Below are 27938 nucleotides of genomic sequence, written 5' to 3' on the forward strand. Positions count from 1 at the left end.
CAACCTCAGCCTGGTTAACCAGCTGTTCCACACAGACACACTGCCGCTATTCATTATGCGTGTAGTGGTCGAAAGCCATGTCAAATTGCTCATAGAATATATTTCTTAGAAATTCTTAACTGAAAGAGCATTGTTCACTAAAGGATCAATGCGTACAGTCCATCCCTGCAGTCGTAGATGGTTTTGACACGCGGACTCCACTGAACAGCGTGTGGTGCTGCTGGTAAGTTTTTTTTATTGTTTAATAATTTGGTTAATCAAGTTACAATTACCCAAAATAGGGGTACGGTGATGACGTCATAGACGTTCATAGAGAAAGGGCCATTGGTGTGGTCAAGTAAAGATTCCATGCTTGCCATAAATTAGAGGTGAGGTGAGCTGAAATTGCGTTTAACGTCGCGTCCAAGATTATTGCACTTAAATAGCGACGTGCATGCACGTGTGTGTGTGTGTGTGTGGCTGCTGATGCCGATTTATAGTGCTGGCCCACCCAGATAGCCCACTCAGTACGGTTTTACGCCGCTTTTAGCAATATTCCAGCAATATTACGGCGGGGGACACCAGAAATGGGTTTCACACATTGTACCCATTTTGGGAATCGAACCTGGATTTCGGCGTGACGAGCGAACGCTTTATCCACTAATTTACCCGACCGCCCCCTAACGTTATAACATTTCAGATCATAACTATCATCTAAAACACAATAGACTGTGCTAAGACATATGTTATTTTATTTATTGTCTGTATGGTCTTTAAATTGAATTTATTAGTCTTTAAATCTTATGTCTAGTGCATATGTTCACAAACAGGGCCGTTAGCTGATATAGGGAATGTTACATCCAGTTGATCGTCAAGTTATCTTACTGGTTTTTTTTTATCAAATAAGAGGACTGTATACGACATAAGTAAATCTGATAATGAAGTTTTTACAATAAATATTTTGAAAAAGACCGTTATACGACAGTTGTGAGAGGATAGAAATCAAATGTTCACATAAGGGAGGTGATGATAACTGTGTGGCCGCACCAATCAGGACGTCCCTTCATACATGTACAGGGTATGTTTTCATTACCCTCCATACATGTACATGGTAAGTGTTATTTACCCTCCATACATGTACATGGTATGCGTTATTTACCCTCCAGAGATGAACATGGTATGTTTTAATTACCCTCCATACATGTACATGGTATGTGTTATTTACCCTCCATAGATGTACATGGTATGTGTTCTGTACCCTCCATAGATGTACATGTGACGTTAAATAGTTACTCACTCACTCACTCACCCCATAGATGTACATGGTATGTGTTATTTACCCTCCATAGATGTACATGTGACGTTAACTAGTTACTCACTCACTCACTCACCAAATAGATGTACATGGTATGTGTTCTGTACCCTCCATAGATGTACATGTGACGTTAAATAGTTACTCACTCACTCACTCACCAAATAGATGTACATGGTATGTGTTATTTACCCTCCATAGATGTACATGGTAAGTGTTATTTACCCTCAATAGATGTACATGGTATGTGTTATTTACCCTCCATACATGTACATGGTAAGTGTTATTTACCCTCCGTAGATGTACATGGTAAGTGTTATTTACCCTCTATAGATGTACATGGTATGTGTTATTTACCCTCCATACATGTACATGGTATGTGTTATTTACCCTCCATAGATGTACATGGTATGTGTTCTGTACCCTCCATAGATGTACATGGTATGTGTTCTGTACCCTCCGTAGATGTACATGGTAAGTGTTATTTACCCTCTATAGATGTACATGGTATGTGTTCTGTACCCTCCATAGATGTACATGGTATGTGTTATTTACCCTCCATAGATGTACATGGTATGTGTTCTGTACCCTCCATAGATGTACATGGTATGTGTTATTTACCCTCCATACATGTACATGGTATGTGTTATTTACCCTCCATAGATGTACATGGTATGTGTTCTGTACCCTCCATAGATGTACATGTGACGTTAAATAGTTACTCACTCACTCACTCACCCCATAGATGTACATGGTATGTGTTATTTACCCCTCCATAGATGTACATGGTATGTGTTATTTACCCTCCATAGATGTACATGGTATGTGTTATTTACCCTCCGTAGATGTACATGGTAAGTGTTATTTACCCTCCATAGATGTACATGGTATGTGTTATTTACCCTCAATAGATGTACATGGTATGTGTTATTTACCCTCCATACATGTACATGGTAAGTGTTATTTACCCTCCGTAGATGTACATGGTAAGTGTTATTTACCCTCCATAGATGTACATGGTATGTGTTATTTACCCTCCATAGATGTACATGGTAAGTGTTATTTACCCTCAATAGATGTACATGGTATGTGTTATTTACCCTCCATACATGTACATGGTAAGTGTTATTTACCCTCCGTAGATGTACATGGTAAGTGTTATTTACCCTCCATAGATGTACATGGTATGTGTTATTTACCCTCCATACATGTACATGGTATGTGTTATTTACCCTCCATAGATGTACATGGTATGTGTTCTTTACCCTCCATAGATGTACATGTGACGTTAAATAGTTACTCACTCACTCACTCACCCCATAGATGTACATGGTATGTGTTATTTACCCTCCATAGATGTACATGGTATGTGTTATTTACCCTCCATAGATGTACATGGTATGTGTTATTTACCCTCCATACATGTACATGGTAAGTGTTATTTACCCTCCGTAGATGTACATGGTAAGTGTTATTTACCCTCCATAGATGTACATGGTATGTGTTATTTACCCTCCATACATGTACATGGTATGTGTTATTTACCCTCCATAGATGTACATGGTATGTGTTCTGTACCCTCCATAGATGTACATGTGACGTTAAATAGTTACTCACTCACTCACTCACCCCATAGATGTACATGGTATGTGTTATTTACCCTCCATAGATGTACATGGTATGTGTTATTTACCCTCCATAGATGTACATGGTATGTGTTATTTACCCTCCATACATGTACATGGTAAGTGTTATTTACCCTCCGTAGATGTACATGGTAAGTGTTATTTACCCTCCATAGATGTACATGGTATGTGTTATTTACCCTCCATACATGTACATGGTATGTGTTATTTACCCTCCATAGATGTACATGGTATGTGTTCTGTACCCTCCATAGATGTACATGTGACGTTAAATAGTTACTCACTCACTCACTCACCCCATAGATGTACATGGTATGTGTTATTTACCCTCCATAGATGTACATGGTATGTGTTATTTACCCTCCATAGATGTACATGGTATGTGTTATTTACCCTCCATACATGTACATGGTATGTGTTATTTACCCTCCGTAGATGTACATGGTATGTGTTATTTCCCTCCGTAGATGTACATGGTAAGTATTATTTACCCTCCGTAGATGTACATGGTATGTGTTATTTACCCTCCATAGATGTACATGGTATGTGTTATTTCCCTCCGTAGATGTACATGGTATGTGTTATTTACCCTCCGTAGATGTACATGGTAAGTGTTATTTACCCTCCAGAGATGTACATTGTATGTGTTATTTACCCTCCAGAGATGTCCATGGAATGTGTAACTCCATCTCCACATGAAACCGATAGGGGTACTAGAAAATCTTCCTCAAGTTCCCGTGACATTTCACCTGTGTAGGGGGCACGGGTGGACCAGTTGTCTAAGGCGCCGCGATTCGCTGTGCGGAGTTGCGTCCCTTGGGCACGCCAGAAACCTACGATTGTTGGTTTGAATCACGGTTCGCCCCGATTATATTTCTAGGTTTGTCAGCACCATACCCGTGCTCGTGGGTTTCACCGAAGTTGTAAACGTCCGAGAACTGAATCGCTTTGGGCTTTCCTCCCACATTAAGCTGACACTCCGTGATATAACTGGAATACTGTTAAAAGCGGCGTAAAACCCAACTCACTCACTCACTTACCTGTGCAACCGCCACCATGAATCCACAACACATTAGACAATGGAATTGCAGAGGTCTTAAGAAGTATTTAAGACTTTTCATCCAAGATTTTAAACCGTCAGCTTTTTGTCACCAAGAGACATATAAAAAACACACATATCTATTTGATATCCGTCAGTACAGTTCTTACCACTCGTTTTCCCCTCCTGGTGATAAAGCTACAGGATGTTCTTCTATTCTGGTGAAGCAGGGCGTATTACATAGGTCTGTTCCACTCAACACTACTCTACAAGCTGTTGCTGTCTGTGTTACTTTGAACATAGTGTTACCACAATAAGTATTAAACAATAGCGTTGATGGTTCACTTTTTGAGGACGATTTCAACATGTCTTGAGGTAAGAATATGAATACAATAGAAAGACAGCTACAGCTCTGTCTTAAGAAAATTCAAAAATGGGCGAACGAAAACGGCTTCAATTTTTCCAAATCCAAACGAAACTGTATTCACTGTTGTCGTTAATACAAACCGCATAAGGATCCAGAATTATTTTTTGATGGTACTCCTATCAAGGTGGTAGAAGCGGCCAAATTGCTGGGCCTCACATTTGACCGTCATCTCACATTCTTACCATACATCAAATATCTAAAGGCAAAGTGCCTGAAGGCTCTCGACTTGTTGAAAATCGTTTCAAATTCCGAGTGGAGAGGGGATCAGACAATCCTCCTTCACTTGTACAGATCGCTAATAGGCTCCAAACTGGACTATGCAAAAGCAATTTAGAAAAAAGGAACACTATACACCATCAAGGCCTAAGGCTCTGTCTTGGAGCTTTTAGGACCTCTCCTGTGGACAGTTTGTATGTGGAGGCTGATGAACCTTCACTCGAACAGCGTCGCATTAACCTTTCACTGCAATACATTACAAAATTGTATTCAAATAAATCAAATCCAGCATACAATTGCGTTTTCCACCCTCAGTATGAAAACCTGTGATTCCCCAACTTGGAATCCGAATTTTACCACACATCACTGCAGCTAAAATAGATCTAAATATAATATCACCTTCCCGACTTCTGTCTTCTCCTCCCTGGCAAATGGTGAAGCCAGACGTAGACCTCACACTAACCCAGCTTAAAACGTCAGAAACTAATCCTTATAACCAATTACACTCCAAATATCATTCTCACAGGTCCATTTTTACCGACGGGTCCAAGGATGGTGGCCAGGTTGCTAGTGCCACCATCATTGGATCCAGAATGGTCTCCTTATGAATCCCAGATTCTAGTTCTATCTTTACTGCTGAGGCCAAAGCTATCCTAACAGCTTTGACCTATATCAAACATCAAGACCAATCTAAACATTGCATCATCTTCTCTGATTCGTTGTCTTGCTTTAAGGCACTTCAATGTATATCACCCTATTATTCTTGATATTTTAGAACTTTTCAATGACCTTTCTACTGGCCATGTGACATCGTCTTTTGCTGGTTGCCAAGTCATGAAGGGTAGAAGGTCTATTGTGGCGTACGATCACACCCACCTTTGTCGTCTGGTGGGCCTCGACGTAGTTGTTTGCTTATGTTTGTTCGAGAATTGAGCTTACACGCGTCCGGATTTAAGTACCTGGGGTTTATTATTACGCGCAATCACACACCTATTTAGCATTAATTTTTCGCCTTTTGCCGTCATCCTTTGCCCGCTCACCTATCCGGGGAAGTTAGGCCCCATCCCTCTAAGGACATGCACTCGCTGAAAGGAGGTCTGTATAAACCATTCTACGCCTGAGAGTCAGAGAGAACGGTCGCATATTTTAGAGTCTCCGCCTAATGGTTTGAAAGTGTTGCCGTTGTTTACCTCGTGGGGTATGTTTGGGGTGGTTCAGCTATTATTTTCAGAATATCGCCTTGGTGCAGTCGAGTATTGTAGAGAGCTTTACATAGACGGGCGGCTTGTTATTTTGTTTTTGAGTGTCTAAATACATTTGTCTTACGGCCTTGTATTGTAGAGAGCTTTACATAGACGGGTCGACATTTACAGACACCCTTCAAAACGTTCTATTCATTGCTTGCCCGTGGGTATTTATGATACGAGCTAAACAACGCGACTCCACACACCATAATACTACTCTTACTGCTTTACTTTACTTACTGTTTTCTACCTCCCAGGATATATTTTTTCATTCCGATAGAATACCACTGTCTTACTGCCTCGTATTGTAGAGAGCTTTACACTGCCAGGACTACATGCGGTTTTTTAGTGTCTAGATACATTTGTCTTGCGACCTAGTATGGTAGACAGCACGACATTTTCAGACCTCCTTCAAAATTTGTAATGCTATAGGTCTCCCTATTGCGCATGTATGAGGCAAAAACGAGACTGACGGTAATCGAGAATACAATCCTCGCTAGTTTATTCATTGATTCACTGAAATACGATGTACAGAGATGTTAAAATATGGCAGACACGATCGGACCACACGCACACACACACACGCACGCACGCACGCACGCACGCACGCACGCACGCACGCACGCACGCACGCACGCACGCACACACACACACACACACACACACACTGTAGTCCGGTTCTGTCGGTCATTTTGGGATGCCACACATTAAAAATAATGCTTGCTGCGGTTCACGAAACACGAACAACATAACGACCACCATCAGAATATCATGATATAACATTTATACTAAGTTTTCCTATAACAATTAGATCCACATCAAGTGCTTTTATAAGTTATCATAATATAATATTCATACAACATTTCATATAATTATATTTCAACAAGTAATACATATCATCAAGTAAAATGCATATACAAAATATTAGTAGTTTCAGTCAAAGCTTTGTAGGCAGATGCTAGCCCAAGGTAATGGGAACACATCTCCTAGACATACTATTCAACAGGACACAAGTTATGTCTACACAGCTTATAGAATTAAAGCTTTCAGATAAACACAAGCCTAGGGTATCAAGATCCCATCTCATAAGACATAATATCCAATAAGACAAAATATGTCTACATAGTCTTATAGATTGCCTTGAACTATTTTATTTAAGTAAATCTGTCATCAACTATATTAGAATAACATTCAGCAATAAAGTCAATTTAGACTCATTAAGGTTTAGAATTAGCCCCCAAACAAGCTCGTCTATAGTGACACCATAATCTTTTTCAAAGCGCCCAGTAAATATGTCAACAAGATTAGTGCCAGTCCAACAGGATTAACAGGATTAAGTATTCCCCTCTGTCTAGCCATTCATTTAGCATAGGGCACACCCCATCGTGTATCAACCAATCATATTCCTTTTTATTGTTCTAAGTTTTGCTAAATACATACAATGTTAGGAAGAAGGGGTTTGTCGCTCTAACCAAGCTGATCTCTCTCCCACCGCCCAGAGGGTTGTACCGACTCCCTGTGGCACCCTCAGCTATATTCTAGGATATTGTAAATTGTTCATTGTTAATTGTTCCTGTAAATAAAATTGTGATTAGTCTCCTGTGACTCCGGCTCTTTGCTGACTAATTCCCCCAAGAAAACCAGCATGCAAATGAAGGTTTTGTTCATCCGAACATACCATAATAATTTCATAAAAATTTGGTGGAGAAAGTTGTCATAGCGACTGATTTACGACACGAACATTTAATTGCAAAGGCTCATTACCCTGGAGCCATGACATCTATTTGCCTTGAAACACTTAATTGCTGTTATTTATAGGATGCTAATCCTAATTGTTAATCCAAATTTTTGTGTACATAGACCGTCTGCCATCCTGAACGAGATGTGTCAGTATGTCACTGATGAATTACTGTTTACATTTATATTTATTTCTTACTAAATGTCAGGTGACCTTGGCTATATAAGCAATGGGTGTCGTAATCAGTCGCTATGACAAGAATACCGAAAAATCGTAACACCACAACTCGTGTATTCAAGATCTAGACTCAAACTGCCCTCCCAGCTCCGTTACACGCTCACAACCTGACCAGATAAACTAGCAGCCTGTACTAAACAGTCTACCGCTTACCGATACTTACCAGGTACATAACAACATTAGAATTGCCCCAACTCACTGTCTGTGTTTACGTTCGTTACCGCTTCCGGTATATAGAGCTATGTCCTTTTGACCGTAAGCGCTTGTCGCAAACACTGGAAACCACGGTTATGATCGACGTGTTGTGACGTCACGAGTGAAATGCTTTGTACGACGTGTCACACATCCGTAGGGAAAGGTCACGCGATGTTCCACCTGTATCCCCAAGATGCTATAACGATACGAACAAACAAACGGAAACACGCTAATGATCACCGTGTTGTGACGTCACGAGTAGAATGCGTTGTCCGACGTCACACACACACCCGTAGGGAAAGGTCACGTGATGTTACACACGTAACCCCACGATGCTCTGACGACACGAACAAACACACGAAAACACGCTTATGATCACCGTGTTGGGACGTCACGAGTAGAATACGTTGTCTGATACCCATCTGTTCCAACCTCGTATAGACCCATTACGATATTAAGCTGTTTCGGTAAACTATTCACCAGTATCGTAAACGAACGACTGACAAAATTTCTAGATGCCAATAATATCCTAACTCCAGCACAGTCGGGATTTAGGAAACAATTTCAAACTGCTGATAATATATTTGTTATCCATTCGTTGATGCATATTTTGAAACTATAAAAAAACAACTTATTGTGCGTGCAAAGATATTACAAAAGCATTTGATACTGTCTGGAGAGTAGAATTGTGGTCTAAAATGCAGAACACTGGAATTGAGAGACGATTTCTAACTTTAGTTAAAAATATGTACAGTAATATTAAATCAATGGTACAATCAAATAATGCAGAATCCGAGTACTTCCCCTGTCAATCAGGTGTTAGACAGGGCGAAAATCTATCACCACTACTGTTTTCAATATTTTTAAATGATCTTGAATCGTATCTTACAAAACAAGGATGCCAATGGATCTCATTTGATTGTATATCAGGAAATGACATCACAGTTTGGTAACATATTATAGTATTACTCTACGCAGATGATACAGTCATATTTAGGGATACCCAATATGGATCCCTTTAATCAATATTGCCTACAATGGAAGCTAAACGTAAATATCTCAAAAACAAAAATAATAATCTTTGGAGGGGGTCCAGCCAAATCAACCAAATCAATATTTCATTTTGGGGGAAAGATACTGGAGATTGTTGATAATTATACATATTTAGGTATAAATCTTCACAGAAATAGAAAACCTGTGTTGTAATGCACACCAATAATTTGATAAACTTAGATTAGGTGGATTTAGGGTCATTTTGGAAAACATTTAAAAATATTTTCAAACCTTGAAGAATTCTCAGTCCCCACTTTGTGTTTTTCTTCGTTGATTCAGACTGATGTAATGACTCGTATTGCATTAACTCGTCCTCAGTAGCCACTTTGAAACGCTTCGGAACTTTGTTTGACTGAGACGGAATTTCTGGGGGTGGTAAACCTTTGTAGTCAGAAAGTGCTAATTTTCATCTTCAATTTCTTGTTTTGATATTTCCGATGATGCCGAGATAGTTTCGTTAAAAATGTGTGCAATAACATCAGGAACGCCCATATTAAAATCGCAAAAATACATCAATTTATCAAAATCCACGTCCTGACCAGCGTTCGCCATGGTTCTGGTATCGGTGATGTCATGGTTCATGCAGTGGGGTTCGCTCAACGCACGCTGCATGTTCGATACTAGCAAACAGATGTTTGTGACAACAATCTTATTACAAAAAGATCAAAATTGATTCTTTATTTGAAAACTTAGATTGTGGCATTAGTTTTGGTTCAATGTGCATATTCTAAAAGAAATTGTCATATGATTATACCGTCCCTATTTGACGTTATTTTTAGACATTGAGGAATTCCTCAAAAGTAGTTCTATATGTTTCCGCGCGATTGACAACGTAATCACGTGACATATTGACGTTCATCTGGAAATGGACGACAGTAAGCTTGGTTGTGTTTATCTAGGCGAGGTCACCCGCTACTGTCAATAAAGTATACCATATAAAAATACTCTTGTACCACCGTTGGTGGTTTTTCAGAGAAATAAAATTGAACTGAACGTAACCCCACAATGCTATGACGATACAAACAAACACACGAAAACACGCTAATGATCACCGTGTTGTGACGTCACGAGTAGAATGCGTTGTCCGACGTCACACACACCCTAAGGAAAGGTCACGTGATGTTACACACGTAACCCCACGATGCTTTGACGACACGAACAAGCTCACGAAAACACGCTAATGATCACCGTGTTGTGACGTCACCAGTAGAATACGTTGAACGACGTAACACACACACACACAGCCTTAGAGAATGGTCACGTGATGTTACACCCACGATACAATGACGTCACACAACACCGAACCCTATAAGGAATGATCACGCGACGTTACACCCGCGATACTATGACGTCACACGACCCAAAATGACGATCGCCATAGGGACAATACCCATTTTGTGACGTCATCACGAGGTATCACCCCTTTCCGTAATCCCCCCTTTGATCTATCGTTATTTTACGACTACGTTGTTCTCTTAACGATTTAGGTAAACACCCTAGGTCATTCATAGGGGCCAGGGCCAGACCAGCGAATTTCCGAGGTGACGTAATATTGCGTAATATTACGTAACCGGATTATCTCGGAAAATCGCTGGTACCACACTACTTGGACTTCACAAAGACTATTCAGAGACAATCAATTCAATTAATTAATCAGTGCTACTACCAGTGCAAAATATAGAATGTTTAAATATTTATATCATGTTATGTCTTTGTGGGTATATACTTCACATAAATTAAGTACACGTTTACTTTTCTTCTGTATTATGTACAAAAAGTACAAGATTACTTTTCTACTTTTCTTGGATCACTCCATTCTAATACTTAGGTAACGTTGTTTTAAGGTGTGTGACAAATGGGACGCAAAACTAATGGGAGGATAACGATTACACTGGCCCAGGCTGACCCAAGCAGGATTCTCTCTACTAGTCAGTTCTCCATGCGATACTCACAGCGTTGTGCGTCTCCTAGACCCAAGAGAATGAATTTGAAAATAATTGCCTAATATTACGTGACCGGATTATCACGGAAATTCGCTGGTACCACTTTACTCTTCAAGCCTGCGTTAAAGCAAAGTCGGTAAAGAACATGTTTCCCTTCAAACAAACACAGGCATATTTTGATAAATGAAACATCTTTGTGTGCATAAATGGAATCTCAAATGTCTACTTCGTTAAAATGTCTAAGTCAGTGTTTGACCAACATGAAATTAACAGTCTGGGGAATGTTTTTTGCGAATTGTGAATTTGGAGAGGCACCAGAAGACATCGCAGCTGGGGGATTCAAAATCAGTACCTGGCGTGGCCACCACGGGCGTTGACTACAGCCACACATCTCCTGTACGTGAAGTGGACTAGCCTGTTGATGAAGGCCATTGGGATATGGGCCCATATCCCCAGGAACACTACCCGCAGGTCTGCTGCAGTTGTCGGCCTTGGGCGTACGTCATTGAGTCGGCGTTGGTTCTCATCCCACAAGGGATGAGATGGGATTCAAATCCGGACTGAGGGCAGGCCAAGGCATGATTTTGATGTTGTGCTGCTAGAGGAAGTCCCTGGTGACTCTGGCAGTGTGGGGACGGGCGTTGTCTTGCTGAAAGGCGTGGTTTTGATGACGGGCAAAAAAGGGCATGAAATGGGGTCTGAGGACTTGGTCAAAGTAGCAGAGAGCTGTGAAGTCATGACCCCTGCCTGGATTAATATTCTGAAAGACCACAGGTCCCACTCTCTGGTTCAGTCCGATTCCACCCCAAACCATGATGCTTGGGCCGCCAACGGGTCTCGTTCCATAACAAGCATCAGCATAACGTTCGCCCCTCCTTCGCCAGACCCTGACTCTGCCATCCACCGTTGAAACACAGTAGCCACTTTCATTGGTGAAGATGACTCTTCTCCATTGCTGTTGACGCCAATTTTGATGCTGCCTGGCCCATTGCAGTCGGGCCTGTCGATGACGATCTCTCAGGATGGGTACACGAGCAGGACGGTGGCACGAGATGTTGTTTGCAGTTAGGCGACGTCGGACTGTACGATCACTGATGGCACGCTGATGACGGCCAGTGGTTTGCCGAGCTGTTTCAGTGGCCATTCGAAATCGGTTGTGCAGATGTTGCCGTATCATGAACAGATCTTGTCTGCGAGTAGTGACTCTAGGACGACCACTACGCGGTCGGTCGTTGGTGGTGTTGGTGGTGTTGTGGCGATGTTGCAAACGATATATCGTTCTGACGTTGACATTGAATGCATTTGCAACAACCTGTGCACTCTGGCCTGCTTGCAGTCTTCCGATCGCTTGTTGTCTCTCATTTCCTGATAATCTTGGCATGGCTGATGAATCGAAATAACGAAAGTCAGCTTTTGGGTGTCTTTTATACCCATACCATCCACGATGTGCACGTGCATCCTGTTTTTGAGGAGACTTTTCCGCAACTGAGTCCCATTGCACTTTTGTAGGCTGCGTTTGGGCAAAGCACTCCATTTTAAACTCAATTGTTAAATGGAGCAAAAAGAAGCAGTAGAACGATCAATGAGTTTATTGACCACAGATCATGTAACTGCCAGTGTCTGTTAAGTTTTATCAGTATTTTCAGAAGTGACGTTTGTATTACCTTTCAGTGTACATACATTTCATACATGGTATATTGACATGGTCCCAGCTGGCAAACAAGAGTCCTTAGGGCTTACTGTTTCGACAAAACTTCATCTATTTGTCTGAGGCAACAACTTCTTTTCAAGGATTGGCTTGAGCAACTGGTTCAGAAGGGTACACAGCTGGCTAGGAGAGGATTTTCAGTTAACAATTAATATATTTTTACCACTATTGTCAACGTTTACGCCAAAAGGAATTAATTTTGTTTCGTTGGAAAATCAACATTGGTTATTCTCTAGCATTGATGTTTTACATGTCAATGGTTGTTTAGGACATGAGTATTGGTTAATAACATCATCTGGTGTCACATGACACCAAATAGTATGTGCATGCCTGAAGTGTCTGGGTTTTCTTTGACATAGCTATTTGATACTGACCAGACCACACATTTCAGCAAGAGGTAAGCAAATGTGTTTTAAATTATATTTTATTCAGGAAACAATAGTTAGAATTAGTTACCCGAACAGACTAAATGTTTATATTTCCCTTTATAATAACACGTATTTTAACCCGCAAAAATGTCAAACAAACACACGTTTGTGTTTACCGTTATACTTGCCCATGTAGCTGTCATATACATATACTTTTTTAATTTGAAGTTTACACGATATACGGCGAGAGGTCGGTCACATGACCGCGAAATTGACGTTCATAAGTGTATGAACGACACAATTTGTCGTCATACGTTTTTCACGAGACTGTGTTCTTGAAATGACGTAATCACTGACGGACTACTTCTACATTCCTGGGGAAACCCCTGGCAATTCCCTAGCAGGAAAACATACATAAGCGTTGTTTCTGATCTTTTAAAACCTGGTGTCCCCCGCCGCGATATTGCTGGAATATTGCTAAAAGCAGCGTAAAACCATACTCACTCCCATTCAGTATGCACTGAGAAAAGTCAGAGAGCTTGACAGCATGATTGTTCACGAATATCCTCACTACGGCCCATCCTCATGAGCAAACGAAGAGGTGGTGAGGTGAAATGGGGTTTAACGTCGCGTCCAAGATTATTGCACTTATATAGCGACGTGCATGTGCGTGTGTGTGTTTGTGTGGCTGCTTGTACTAGTCCGGACTGATGCCGATTTATAGTGCTAGCTCACTGAGATACCATGCCGCAGTTTAACATGAATACCTCACTCAGACACAGTATACTGACTCAAAGCCGACCAGTCCTTGTTTTAGCCCCTTAATGCCGAGCGCCAGACAGGGTAACAACAAGTACCATCTTTTAACGTCTTTTGGTATGACGCGGTCGGGGATCGAACCCCGGACCTTCCGCTCTCCGGGCGGACGCTCTACCACTAGACCACGGAGGCGGTCGAGCAAACGAAGAATTGCACAGCCAAACTACCGTAGTATCGACTTGATCCGTGTCTAGGCTGACAGTGACCGTCTCCAGCAATCTATGAATTTACCTTAGTATCTGTTTGACGCATCTTTAATCACCTTTCAATGATCGGCCATATGGTCAATGATGACTAACACATCTAACCGCCACAGGTTCATTAACAACTTCGGAAATCTCTCCCGTCACGTTTATCGTGTCGGCCATTTTGACGTCTTGTACTTGTTGTAAATGTATTACGACGCGCTGTCATTGTGACTGACTTACTGAGGTAGTTCTTTACAGACCTTTCTCATCTAATGGTAATATTATTTGAACACATGTGTTGTGTAAGATGTTTCTGAAGAACAAGTTATGCATCCATACGCTCATGTCAACTCTCTTTTTGAGGAACTATTTTATTCCGCGATATAGCTGGTTGTTGTATGGCTGTCAGTGTAAACATGAAGTCACACGTACTAAATACAATTGTGTTTAGATCTTGGCCTACATCCTTTGAGGTAAACAATTGTGATAAAAAAATATAAGAATTGACTTTCACTTTGTGTGAGTTCATTGGAGTATGAACCTTCATAGAGTGAGGGACAAGTATTGTATGAACGTCGTCGATTGATACAGTTTAGCCCTCACTCTATGAAGGTTCATACTCCTATGAACTCAAACAAAGTGAAGGTCAATTCTTAAGTGAAATATATAAATGTTGTGTACAGTCATGTGTGGAATTGAATACAATATTGAAATAAGGAACGTGTTCATGAGGCGAGACATTTCAAAACAATATACAATATAAGGTGTTGAAGATCTTCTTTAGTTGCCTACAAAATACAGTTTTTACATGTGCACATACCTTAGCTACATCATAAATTATATGTATTTCATATTATTTTGTTATCTTTAAATACCCACATCGAAAATCAATCAATATCCCAGAAATATAATTGTCGAAGTTAAAATTATAAATCTACTCAATAGAATCCAATTGGAGCCCAGAACAATGCTTGATTGAACTGATTGATGCTTGACCAGAACTTAGGCAAACTAGACTTGTCAAATCAGTCTTTACTTGAAGTCCATTTTAAATTTATACTCTAGGATCTGGGGACAGATCGACTAACACGTCGTCAACGAAAACATTTCTTGAAAATAATTAAATATTTTTTCGAAAGAACCTTTCCTCTTCTGCTGTTTTGGAATGAACTAAACTAGACTTGGTTGGTGTGATCTAGACTTGCCTAGGCTTTTAGTAAGGAGGCTTTAATTGGAGTGTACGACTTGGATTGATTCATTGCACAGCATTCGTGGAAAAGGTGAAAACTGAAAAACAACAACTTATGAACAATGAATGAAATTATATGTACTTGATAATACATGTGTACATGTATATATGTAATGATAAAATGACAATACATGTCTATAATAGTACTTGGAGTACTAAGTACCATGTAATATTTTGCCTGTATATGTAACTTCAAACTACTTACTTTGGTTGAAGTTTGTGGACTAGGCCGGGTATTTCTATCATAACTGGAATGTATGGTAAGTGCTGGATGTAATTTGAATATTGTTAAAAGAGCCGACCAAATCACCTCACTCGCTGTCTCACAATTGCGAAATCACTCCTTAATGTATCTACTAAAGCTAAACATATGAAATTTAGCAATCCCATGTAAGATATAGGAAAAAAACTCCACATATATAAAACACATTGAAACATTATTTGAGGTGAGGTAAAATGGGGTTATTGCGCATATAAAGCGACGGGATGGGAGGAGAGAGTAAGCATGAACAAATGCTACATTAAATGGGGTGTCAGTTGGTAAGGTTGAAATTGAATTACACCCGATAGTGGAATGGGTAATGAATTACTCGGGAGTGACAAAACGTACATATATTTTGCTGACATGTATTGCCTGTACCACCGGCCTTTAGTCTGGTAGTTTATGATTACAGAAAGAAGCAAACGTTTCTCCAAGTCTGCAGAGTGCGTAATAATCCGCCACCCAAACTGATTTCTGTGGGTGATATAGAAACGGACAATGTCCGCCCACCACGTTTCAGGTACTTACCCTATACAGCATGCAATATTTCTTCATTAAACTTTATACACCATAATTTGGCTATTAAGGGAGTTTTCAGTCGAAACCCAATGACGTCATGGTGCTTCAGTGTTTAATGAATAGATGCTGTAAATGCCTCACAAGACCACGAAGCTTACACCACTCTTTGCATTCGTCACCACTCGCCTCTTTCCGTAACCTGAAAGAAGACTCGTCCCCCTATTGATGAATGTTATGCGCGAAAATACGTACGACAAACCAATCAAAATGCGCGTATGATTTCAAGTTCTTCGTCAAAGAATCCCTCAGAAATATTTTTTGATTTTACATATGTTTTGCATCTAAAAATATACCCAAGATACAGTTAAATGTGTTCAACCATACTGAATAATTCCGCATGTCCCGATGTGCTTTAAATTGCATCTGAAATATATGTAATATATGGGAGAAATATATGCAAACCTTTTCGCAACGAATTGACAGTTGTTTTAGGTATGCCCGTTTACGCTAAGACGGAACCCGATCGCAAAAATGGCTATGGGCGGGGCACGAGTCGCTATTCGGCTTGTCCCGGAATAACACGAGTTGGTCAGGGAATGCACTCTTTGATTCGAAACAGTAATTCCCTGAAGCTCGTTGGATATTCTCTGAATGTGACCGAAGCGTCGAATATAGTAAGAAATTTACTCGACCACTGAAGCAAGCGTCGTTTATAGCAGTGAGTGGGTGAGTGAATTTGCTTTTACGCCGCTTTTAGCAATATTCCAGCAATATCACGGAGGGGGACTCCAGAAATGGGCTTCACACATTGTATCCATGTGGGGTCTTCGGCGTAACGAGCGAACACTTTAACGACAAGGTTACCCGACCGCTCAAGGACGTCGCAAGGTATGCAAATGACGTGGTGAGTATGCGGTGGCGGGGGGGGGGGGGGGGGGGGGGGGGGGGGGGGGGGGGTGGTAGCCTTGTGGTTATAGTGTTTGCTCGTCACGCCGAAGACCCGGGTTAACGTCCCCACATGGGTGCAATGTGTATGTGTAGCCAATTTCTGCCTTGGTAGTCCTTGAATATTGCAAAAGGTGGCGTAAAACTATACTCACTCACTCACCTAAGTAAGCGTCATATATTGTTACATTTGACAGCGATTCCCGGATCATAAACAATGATAAATTATATATAACTTGGTTGACGATTGATGCATGCGTCATATGACGTTGCACGTGGCCATAAGTATCATAGACAGTTATATTCGAAAACTATACAGAACAAAAACCTCAGGATCATGAATGTTTTGAAGGATATTTCTTAAATGAAGCCGGCGTACACAATTTCATAAAAATAGCGCCAAAATTATACATGATCCCTAACCTTTTTGTTCAGTATACATGCATCCTTCAATTCTTTAGGTACTTGTCCCTGTGCTTCTGAGAGTGCTTAATGTAAACTACCTGCTTTATTTATAAAGGATGCATTTTGATAATAGAAATAAATATATTAACTCGCTCAGGACTGAGCGTTTTCTTATAAGATAAATAGATTCAGTGCCTAATTGCTTGTATCACACATGATAGTTAGGACATCCAAAACATGATTTGAGAATTATATCTGTCAGTTGGGATAATTTACCCCCAAAATCAGACAAAGTGCATTGTGTTAAATTAATGCTGCTGAAGGTGACTTGTTGAATGTGCTTCGGCCTCGGGTTCTGTCAGAGATTGGAATATTGGGGATGTGTCATGTAACTTGATTGAAATGAAAGCGGCTACACGTTCAACCACAGGTGCATGTCGGGGTAAAAACAGTCGATATATTGTTAGGAACTACTTTAGAACCCACACAATGCAAAATACCTCACTATGACTTACACAGACGCCATCTGTCGCAAGCTGACGTGAGGGTCTCGCTATCGACCATGACTACTACTGTTCCAGTGAGCGCATATTCACTCAAAGTGTGTGTTGATTGATTGATTGTCAATTGCATGTCAAGGTTTGCTGTAGTTTTCCTGTGCTTAAGAGTGGTTTGTTCAGCCTGCAGTGTTTTATTATACGGTAATCAACGACCACGAGTATTCTCCCAATTTCACGTTGACTGCAACTTTTCTCACAATAATTTGGGTGCGGTAATTTGGATATTGCGATCATCTGCGTCGCCCAGCAACATCTATGGCGAACATCTTACTGGACACTTTCCACTCAAATATGTCGTCGTCCAATTTACGACGTCATTAATTTGCATTTATCGTGAAATAAATAAACCGGATTAAATAAACTACACTTCGTTCTTCGTTGTTCATTGTGTATACACTCTTCAAAAAAAAGACGCACAGGTAGATTTTTAGTTAATGTATTGTATTGTAAAGTAGATATATTTCATTCAAGATCATAGATACAAAAATGAAATTTTGGAGCTCGATAGTCACATGTTGTTGTACAAAGGCAGAGAAAACTGTTCATGGTCATGTCACATAAGGCCACAAGGTTGCATAGAACCCAGTACCTCGGGCAGCAATCACGGCTCTGCGTCTTCCCGGCACTGACAGGATAAGTGTACGAATTCTGTCCTACGGAATTCTGCGCCATTCTGCTTGTAACGCGTTGGCCAGTTGTGGGAGTGTCGTTGTTGACGTACACGTCGATCAAGTTCATCCCAGAGGTGTTCGATTGGGTTGAGATCTGGAGATGTTGGCATTATGAACGGAGTCTACCGTGACACGAACAACAACCAAGTTAGATCTGGTGGTGTAGGATATGTCCCCGACACCATGACACTACCGCCACCAAATCTGTCGAATTCACGTACACAATGTGGGGCAAAACGCTCATTGTGACGACGATAAACATCGCTAAACCACACTCGTCTCCATTTTCTCAAATTCCAAGGCTGTAAGGTACGATATGAAGTCATACATTGTTCATATCGTCACAAATTGATTACATTACGTAATATGAACAATGGGCTGTTGTCAGTGAAGTTTCTCTGCAAGGTTGGCAAATCATAATAGTTTTCTTCGTTTTTTCTCTTATTATGGAATATCTATCCCTCTTGAATGAACATTGTGAGGAAGGGGGTGGGGTCGACGGAGCGACCTTTCGATTTTTAAAACAACTTTTCAAGGGAGAGAACTGCGGCACCCTGTGAGGGATTATACAACTGTATGTGTTTTAATGGTCTCTAATGTATTCTCAGACGTAAACAAAATACAGTCTTATCGTATCTTATTTAAAAGTGTTTTTAAAGATACATTTTGTCAGAGACCGTATACTGGTATATACTGATTTTGTACAACCTAGAAAGGAAATTCAGCTAAATACCAAATCGTATTGTGTTTGATATTTTAGACATTCTTTAAGTTGGTAACAGGAAAATGCTCCCCTTAAAACTCCTCCCCCCCCCCCCCCCCCCCACACACACACACACACACACACATACACACTTCCGCAAATATGCACCCCCTAATTTTATAAGTTACGCCGGATATTAGAGCACAAAGAATTTATCGGAGGACACATTATTTAACATTACAGATTTAAGATATTTCTCAAACAACTGAGCACCATCACCATATATTCAAAATCGGACTGATCAAATATTAAGTCAAATTTGGATTGTAAGCAATCCTTTTTAAATGGCAAGAATGACTCGTTTTGTGAAGTTAGCGTGTGTTTGATGCAACTTGATGTTTCTTCTTGTCAATTTGCAGTCTCCGTCATCATGCACAGGGTACAAAAAGCATTCATCAAACTGCTTGTGATCAGCGCCCTCGTTCTGATCTGTCTTCTTCTGTCACAAGGTGAGACGAATTAAGTTATATACACAGCTGCTGCTCCAGCGTTTGGTGTTCACATTTCACAACTTTTGAGGTATAAAGGCAGATGTTGTTACCAGACTCAAGAACCTAATGAAATAACCCACCCCTAATTTTAGACGCATCAGTGATTCTCTATTTTGACGTGTGCCACATCTTTCCGCGTATATTCAGTTGAACAGTTGACGTGCCTCTGCGTGCGTTTGTAACAGATGCTAACGGAGTAGCAGGACACGCGCACGTTTTCGCGAACATCTAGTATCATCACTATTGGATAGTGATTCATAAAAAAACATGCATATGAAATAGTGCTTTTGTCTCTTTTGTTCCAATACCAAAATTGTAAACCTCAGTAAACACCTGTGTCCATTCCCACATCAAGCTGACTCTGAAATAACTGGTGGGAGTTAAATCTAAACCACTCACACACTCACTAAAACATATGTTGTGTATTGAATATAGCATGTGACGTCCCGCTAGTATGTAGCATTTAAATATGGTTTTACTTGAGTAAATTCAAAACGTTCTGAAACATAGAAAGTACAATCATGGCAGAACCGTTAAACAAAGAAGTATTGCCTATATGCACTGATGCAAATTTAGTACCAGATTAAACTGCCTGATTAATAGGTTTTTGTTTGTTTGTTCTTTAACACCGAACTCCATATAACGGCAGTCTGTAAATAATCTAGTCAGAACTGGACAATCCAGTGATTGGTTTCATCTTCATTGAGCATCGATCTACCCAATTGGAATGAAATCTGTACACCGGTCCCGTTAATTAGTCGCCTCTCACGACAAGCATGGGTGAGATGCGCCGAAATTGGGTTTAACGTCGCGTCCAAGACTATTGCACTTATATAGCGACGTGCATGTACGTGTGTGTGGGTGCTTGTACTAGTCCGGACTGATGCAGATTTATAGTGCTAGCCCACTGAGATACCATGCCGCAGTTTAACATGAATACCCCAATCAGACACAGTATACTGACTCCGAGCCGACGAGTCCTTGTTTTAGCCCCTTAATGCCGAGCGCCAGACAGGGTAACAACAAGTACGATCTTTTAACGTCTTTTGGTATGACGCGGCCCGGTATCGAACCCCGGACCTTCCGCTCTCCGGGCGGATGCTCTACCACTAGACCACGGAGGAGGTCCGGACAAGTATGGGCTGCTGAAGACCAATTCTAACCTAGATCTTCACGGGTAGATTAATTTTTATTTTGATGTAGATATGTCTATACACAGTCAAGTTTATAAGTATACCGTGTCAAATTCAAAGAAAATACGTCGATTATCCGTCGAAGCAAATTCAAAATAGTCGTGAAAATGAATGAATGAACTGCGTGCTGTAATTACAACTGTGTCTTAAACAGACGAATGATAAATTGCAGTATCTCAGAGTCCTTCAAATTAACATAAAATTGAAAAGAAATAATAATGCCCCACATGTGTAGAAAATACATATATTGTCAAATGTTAGACGAGCCAGTTCACCAACCTAATAAACTCGCCCACGGATTTATAATAAATAAAGAAGAAATGAACGTTAAAACCCAAGTACTCATGAGCGCATAAAAACTGTCGGTCCTTAGCTTCGATACTGTTTTAATTTCAGATAGGTCTGATCTTGTAAGAAAAGCCATTGATCTCAAAGCTTCCTTTCATAATTTACCCCTTGGAGGAAGGCGACACGGGGATGAGGACACTTCTATTCACTTGACGGAAAGTGGCCTTGACCTTTTCATGAAGGAAGACGATGATTTACCAACTGACGATGGCAGGAGTGAAGGAGAAATTGGTTGTAAGTCATTCTACGAATAGGTGAGGGGAGGTGAAATGGGGTTTAACCTCGCGTTCAAGTGAATAACTGTTTGTTTTAGTCCGAACTTTTACCCTCTTTTATAATGCTAGCCCACTGATAGAGACTTCGCAGTTTAGAATGGATACCCCACGAGGCCACAACTTACTGGCTTTGAGCCTGCCAGGTTAACAACAAGTACCATCATTAAAGGTACTTTGGCATGAAGCGGCCAGGGCATTGAACCACCGACCTGCCGCTCTCCGGGCAGACCACATATCCACATGACCACGGAGGCGATGTTTTCTGTAAACTAAACCTCAATGCCTGGAATAGTAAGTTGACCATTTGGGTGTCAAGGTGATTGTCCAAAATAAAACCACCACGCATAGTTTAACAGTGAAAACCTCCCTCCAGGCCAGTCACTGTGTTTGTTCGAAACCATTTGCCCAGATACCGACCTTGTTGTTGGGTACGGAAAAAGCGTTTTAGGAAATCACGATGGCTTCCGGTTGGTTTGATGTTTAACCCCGCACTCAGCAATATTCCAGCTATTTGACGGCGGTCTGTAAATAAACGAGCCTGGACCAGACAATCCAGTGATTAATATCATGAGCATCAGTTCACGCAATTGTGATCGTAGACATGCATCAACCAAGTCAGCGAGCCTGACCACCCGATCCCGTTAGTCGCCTTTTACGACAAAGGATAGTCACCTTTTACGGCAAGTATGGGTTGCTGAAGACCTATTCTACCCCGGATCTTCACGGGTTCGATGGCTTCCGGGACAGTACTGCAGCAACTATAGGATATTTCACTACAACGTTAAGCACACGTCTCAACATCCATGTAGTATTGATGTAGTTAGTTGGAGAGGTTATTATAAAATATCATTTGATAAAGATAATGGCAAAGTGTACCACAATCTATTGCTGGTTGATATGTCAAATCCATTCTGACTCTCTCCGTGCTGACCCTATCCTTGCTAGAACCATGAGAGTGAACCTTATGGTTCTGATCCGTCTTCATTTGGCAGTGCTGAGTGCATGTAACTCGGCTTCGAGGTAACTCCTGTTAATGATATCAGTTGTTGAGGACCCACACATTAGACCCGTGAAGATCCTGGGAAGAAACGGCTTCTGCAGTCCATGCTTGCCGTAAAAGATGACTATGCTTGCCGTAAGAAGCGACTAACGGGATCGGGTGGTCAGGCTCGCTGACTTGGTTGATGCATATCATCGTATCCCAATTGCGTGGATCGATGCTCATGAAATCAATCACTGGATTGTCTGGTCCAGACTCGATTATTTACAGACCGCCGACATATAGCTGTAATATTGTTGAGTGCGGCGTTAAACAAGAAATAAAAAAAAAATAAATGTTCATCATGATGTGGGTATGGACAGGCAAATCTTTGGATGACTCTTTTTCATCTTACAGTGGTTGTGGACACCTCGTTGGCTGCTGCTGTATCCCGGAAGATCCGGCTTGCCTGCTTCATCACCACGAGGGAGGTCCACATGGAGACGAAACTGAAGGCCGTCAATGAGACGTGGGGCAGGAGATGTGACAAGATGCTGTATGTGATGACAACCAACAAAACAGGGCCGGACATACTCGGGTTGAACATCACTGACCACCATGACACTCTCACGGAAAAGATTGTGCAGACTTTCACGCACCTGTACACCACATCTCTTCAGCATTACGACTGGTTTCTCAAAGCTGACGATGATTCGTATGTGATTGTTGAGAACCTAAAGTTCTTCCTTGCACACTTGAACTCAAGTAAGCCTATCTATGTTGGGGATCACTTTGTGCATTTTTCACCAAACGGTTACAACGGTGGCGGCGCGGGGTATGCGCTGAGTAGAGCAGCTCTCCGTCGATTGGTCGAGCAGGGTTACAGAGTTCCCGGAAGGTGTCGTCACGCAGGCGGAAGTGAAGACATTGAAACAGGCCGGTGTTTGTATAAAGTTGCTGTGTCAACTTATCTCTCTGTAGACAGGTACAACAGATCTACCTTCCATGCTGCCAACCCAGAAGCATTCCTCCCCGGAGAAAACAACTTTCTGTCTGGCTTTAGTGCAACCAAATATAATACGGTAAGCATTACAAGATATAAACCAATTGCCCGAAGCCTGTTTTCCACCGTATAACTGCAATATCCAACTGGCATTTTCGGGTTTATTAAAGTTATTCCACCACCCCCTCTTAGTCTACAACCCTTTCATCTCACGTTGCCAACAATCTTTTTTTACGTGTTTTCATCCAATTTCCTTGTTTTAATTTTTGTCCATCTTTAGACCTGTTGAGTTCATTTTGCTCCGGCATCACATGTTCAGGTCAACTCTATTCACCTAGCTTATTCGTCGACCTTTTTCAAGTACTGCGTTCATCCAATTCCTTTATCATTTTGTTTAATACCGCACTCAGCAATATTCCAGCAATATGTCGGCGGTCTGTAAAAAATCGAGTCTGGACCAGACAATCCAGTCAGTGAGCCTGACCACCCGATCCCGTTACTCTTACGACAAGCATAGTCACCTTTTAGGGCAAGCATGGGTTGCTGATAACCTTTTCTAACCCCCCAATCTTCAAGGGTCCAGTTCCTTATCAAACATTTAGAATCATCATGTTGGTCTTTCGTACCATCAGGTATCTTCATCTCCATTAGAATTAGATTCTACTTTAATTTCGATATGATACCTTGCTGCATGACGATCTGAAATACCTCCACACCTTGCATCAGTTGAACATTCGGCATCGAGACTTCTAAATACTCAACACGAGTGAGATAGCATTCAGACCAATATATCTTATTTCTACATCTCGAAACGAAGTTAAACGACAAATTTCCAAATCTAAATAAAAACTACATCTGTATGTTGTTGTAGATATTTTACACACCCTGACGTTTCTGATCGCCGTGTCTTCTACACCGAAAAGAGATAGTTGTGTTCTGTGTGGTTTTTCTTTTGCTAAAATCAACCTTGCTTAGTCAAGGTGGTTGAGAAATAAATACCAAATAGCTGATTGGCTGACTGACATCATATTGGCTCACGAACCCATACATCCTTCATTTAAACTGGGTGAGGTGAGGTGAAATGATGTTTAACGTCGCGTCCAAGATTATTGCACTAATGTAGCGACGTGCATGCACGTGTGTGTGTGTGCTGTGTGTGCTGTATGTGTGTGTGCTCCGTGTGGTGTGTGTGTGTGTGTGTGTGTGTGTGTGTGTGTGTGTACGTGTTTGTGTGCGTCTGTGTGTGTACGTGTGTGTGCATGCGTGTGTGTGGCTGCTTGTACTAGTCCGGACTGATGCCGATTTATAGTGCTAGCCCACTGAGATACCATGCCGCAGTTTAACATGAATACCCCACTCAGACACAGTACACGCTCTACAACTAGACCACGGAAGCGGTCACCATTTAAACTGGGCAGCCCAGGTTCTTAATTTGGAGGGTTTGTCTTCGTGCAGAAAGGGATCATCAATTAAAATGCTTATTTTGATTTAATTGCAAGATCTTACATTCATCGTATTCATCAAATGTAATCATCCAATTCCCATACACAGCCTCCGTCTAGCATTATCCATTTTAAATATAATAAACATCAGTGTTCTTCATTCAACTCACCCCCAATTCTCTTCACCAGATTCCTTCCGAATTTCTTCTCATTCTCATGCATGTATAATGGCGTCAGTCCACCTCATTGAAAAAGAACCGATAATATTTTGTACAAATGGGAAATGAACATCATGTGTTTTCAATGTACCCCAATGCTATTTGTAATTTGATGGCGCTAAATTACATTTGGAAGTGTTAGAATTAGCGTCGTTATATCCAAAGGAAACATAGCTCTAAACTTAAAAGAAAGATTGTTGCGTTTTTCCATTCATAAACAAAGCATGTCACTGTATGTTCTCAAATTTTGTTACATGTTCTCTCTTTAGCAAAAGTGGTCACACCTGAAAAATGAAGCAAGTCTTGCAAGCTTAAGTTCTAAGCCGTACATCACTGTTTTGAAGTGACATCGATCAATGTTCACCATCACAAAACTCGTCAACCATATCTAAGAAGTTAATTTAGGCAAAACTTTTTTGTCTCAAGATTTTGGTTCAAATTTGAACTTTGACAATACTGGAAAATTGAACTTCTTATGGTATTTATTCAGTCATTTCTTTTCGAAAGGCGCCGCGATTGAGCTGAGTCCTTTGGGCACGCCAGAAACCTTTGATTGTGGGTTCGAATCCCGGTTCGCCCCGATTATGTTTCTTGGTTTGTCAGCACCATACCCGTGCTCGTGGTTTTCACCGAAGTGGTAAACGTCTGAGACCTGCATGACTTCGGGCTTTCAACCCGCATTAAGCTGACACGCCGTGATATAACTGGCATACTGTTGAAAGCGGCGTTAAACCCAACTCACTCACTCTTTTCGAAATGAAATGAAATGTGCTGTTCGTGTATTTAGCAGTAGGGCTCAACAGATATGTTCCTTTGTTTTTGCTGCAGTAAACTTTTCATACTTTAATTGGTCTGTGAAGTTTCACCATGCGCTTTACATGATTTTCCTCCACTGTGCTGCAACTGCAATAATGTTAAACGTGGCGTAAACACCATCCCACTCACCCTACCCATATGTAGTTATGCTGAATTCTATCTCTTCTGTATCCTCCACCCAGCTCCCGGAGTGCTGTTCACAGCTTACAATCAGCTTCCACTATGTGAACTACAAGCTAATGAGAGTACTGGACATGTTCTTGTACCGGATTGCTGTTTTTGGCAGAACAGTCAATTATAAGAAGCTGAAGAACTTATTCAAAACACGGGAATTTCAAATCCCTAAGGAGAGGGAGAGGGCAGCTTATCCTGGAGAGACACTAGAAGAATACTACAAAAATGCAACAGAATGGCGACAACGAAACACAACGATCTATATTCGAAAGAAAGCTAAACATAACTAGGAAAACATGTAGTGAATGTAAACCTATCTTTCACAGGAGATATGGACTTGTGCTGATGTAAGTGTTAACAAAAGACACTCGGTTGTGATTCTCCATATTGCAATATTACAACGTCAACAGTGTGATATTCCTACTAAACAATGAACCTCTTACAAAAAATATTTATTTATCGTTTATTTATTTATTTATTTGTTGTTTAACACATCACTCAGCAATACTCAAACTATATGACTGTGGTCTGTAAATAATCGAGTCTGGACCAGATAACCCACTATTGACCCAATGAGCATCAATTGGGATACGGTGACATGCATCAACCAAGTTAGCGAGCCTGACCACCCGATCCCGTTAGTCGCCTCTTACGACAAGCATAGTCGCCTTTTACGGCAAGCATGGGTTGCTGAAGAAATTCACGGGTCTTATATCATCAGTATCATCTGATAGGCTTTTCTTATTGACGTTTGACTGAATGAGTCATTCAGTCTTGCTTGACAATGGTATAAGGATATATACCGAAATGCAATTACAGCATGATAAAGAAGTTGTTATCCATAAACGTTTTGTCTACTGATAGAGCTAAATATCATGTTTCATATCTGCCTCAAATGTTGTGATTTGTCATTTGTACCTTCAGTAGTTTCAGTTCATGTTCACAATGCATTTCCTCCTTCTGTTTAGTTTCATAACAAAAGCAAAACAGTTCTTCATCGCAATGATGGTTCGAGTGTACTTTCAAATTCGACAGAACAGGTCATATCATTCAACCCATAAAACTTACAAGAGACAAACGCACATTTCAGTTGATTGAGAAATTATTGTCGTAACGGCTTTCGGGTGTCCAGTGCAACCCTACTACAGTTACTAAACATATTGGCGTTCCTGGTCATCATGGTCAGTTAAGCCATGACTTTGCAACTCGCCTTGTCAGCATCGGCTCAGTTTAGTCAAGGAGTGATTGGTCCATCGGCGCTTACTCCAAATTGTCTCCATCAGCATTCATACTCGCATAATAAAGAAACGCAAAACCAGCTTTATACTCACAGTTTTACTTTCTCTCAGTCCATCTATCAATATACGACAGGATCAGACCGGCCAAGCTCGTCACTAAATGGGAAAACTTAGATCGATCGGGATTCGACTCGATCGGTTACAAACCGCGCTCTCCTCTCCTAATATTGACGGTATTATTTTATGGTGTTCAAATCTGGCCTGTCTTTGTCACA

The 27938-nt window shown here is 41.0% G+C and overlaps 1 protein-coding gene across 1 annotated transcript; it reads left to right on the forward strand.

The window, feature by feature from the left end:
- Nucleotides 1-147: 147 nt before the first annotated feature.
- LOC124115048 (glycoprotein-N-acetylgalactosamine 3-beta-galactosyltransferase 1-B-like) lies at nt 148-27938 on the forward strand. The gene is made up of 5 exons (XM_048380834.1): nt 148-223; nt 19846-19935; nt 21567-21752; nt 23190-23854; nt 26434-27938. The coding sequence occupies exons 2-5, from the start codon at nt 19857-19859 to the stop codon at nt 26713-26715; spliced, it is 1212 nt and encodes a 403-aa protein (XP_048236791.1). The 5' UTR covers nt 148-223; nt 19846-19856; the 3' UTR covers nt 26716-27938.

This window comes from Haliotis rufescens, unplaced genomic scaffold, assembly GCF_023055435.1.
Source record: "Haliotis rufescens isolate VD_foot unplaced genomic scaffold, xgHalRufe1.0.p SCAF_33, whole genome shotgun sequence".
Classification (NCBI taxonomy): Eukaryota; Metazoa; Mollusca; class Gastropoda; order Lepetellida; family Haliotidae; genus Haliotis; species Haliotis rufescens.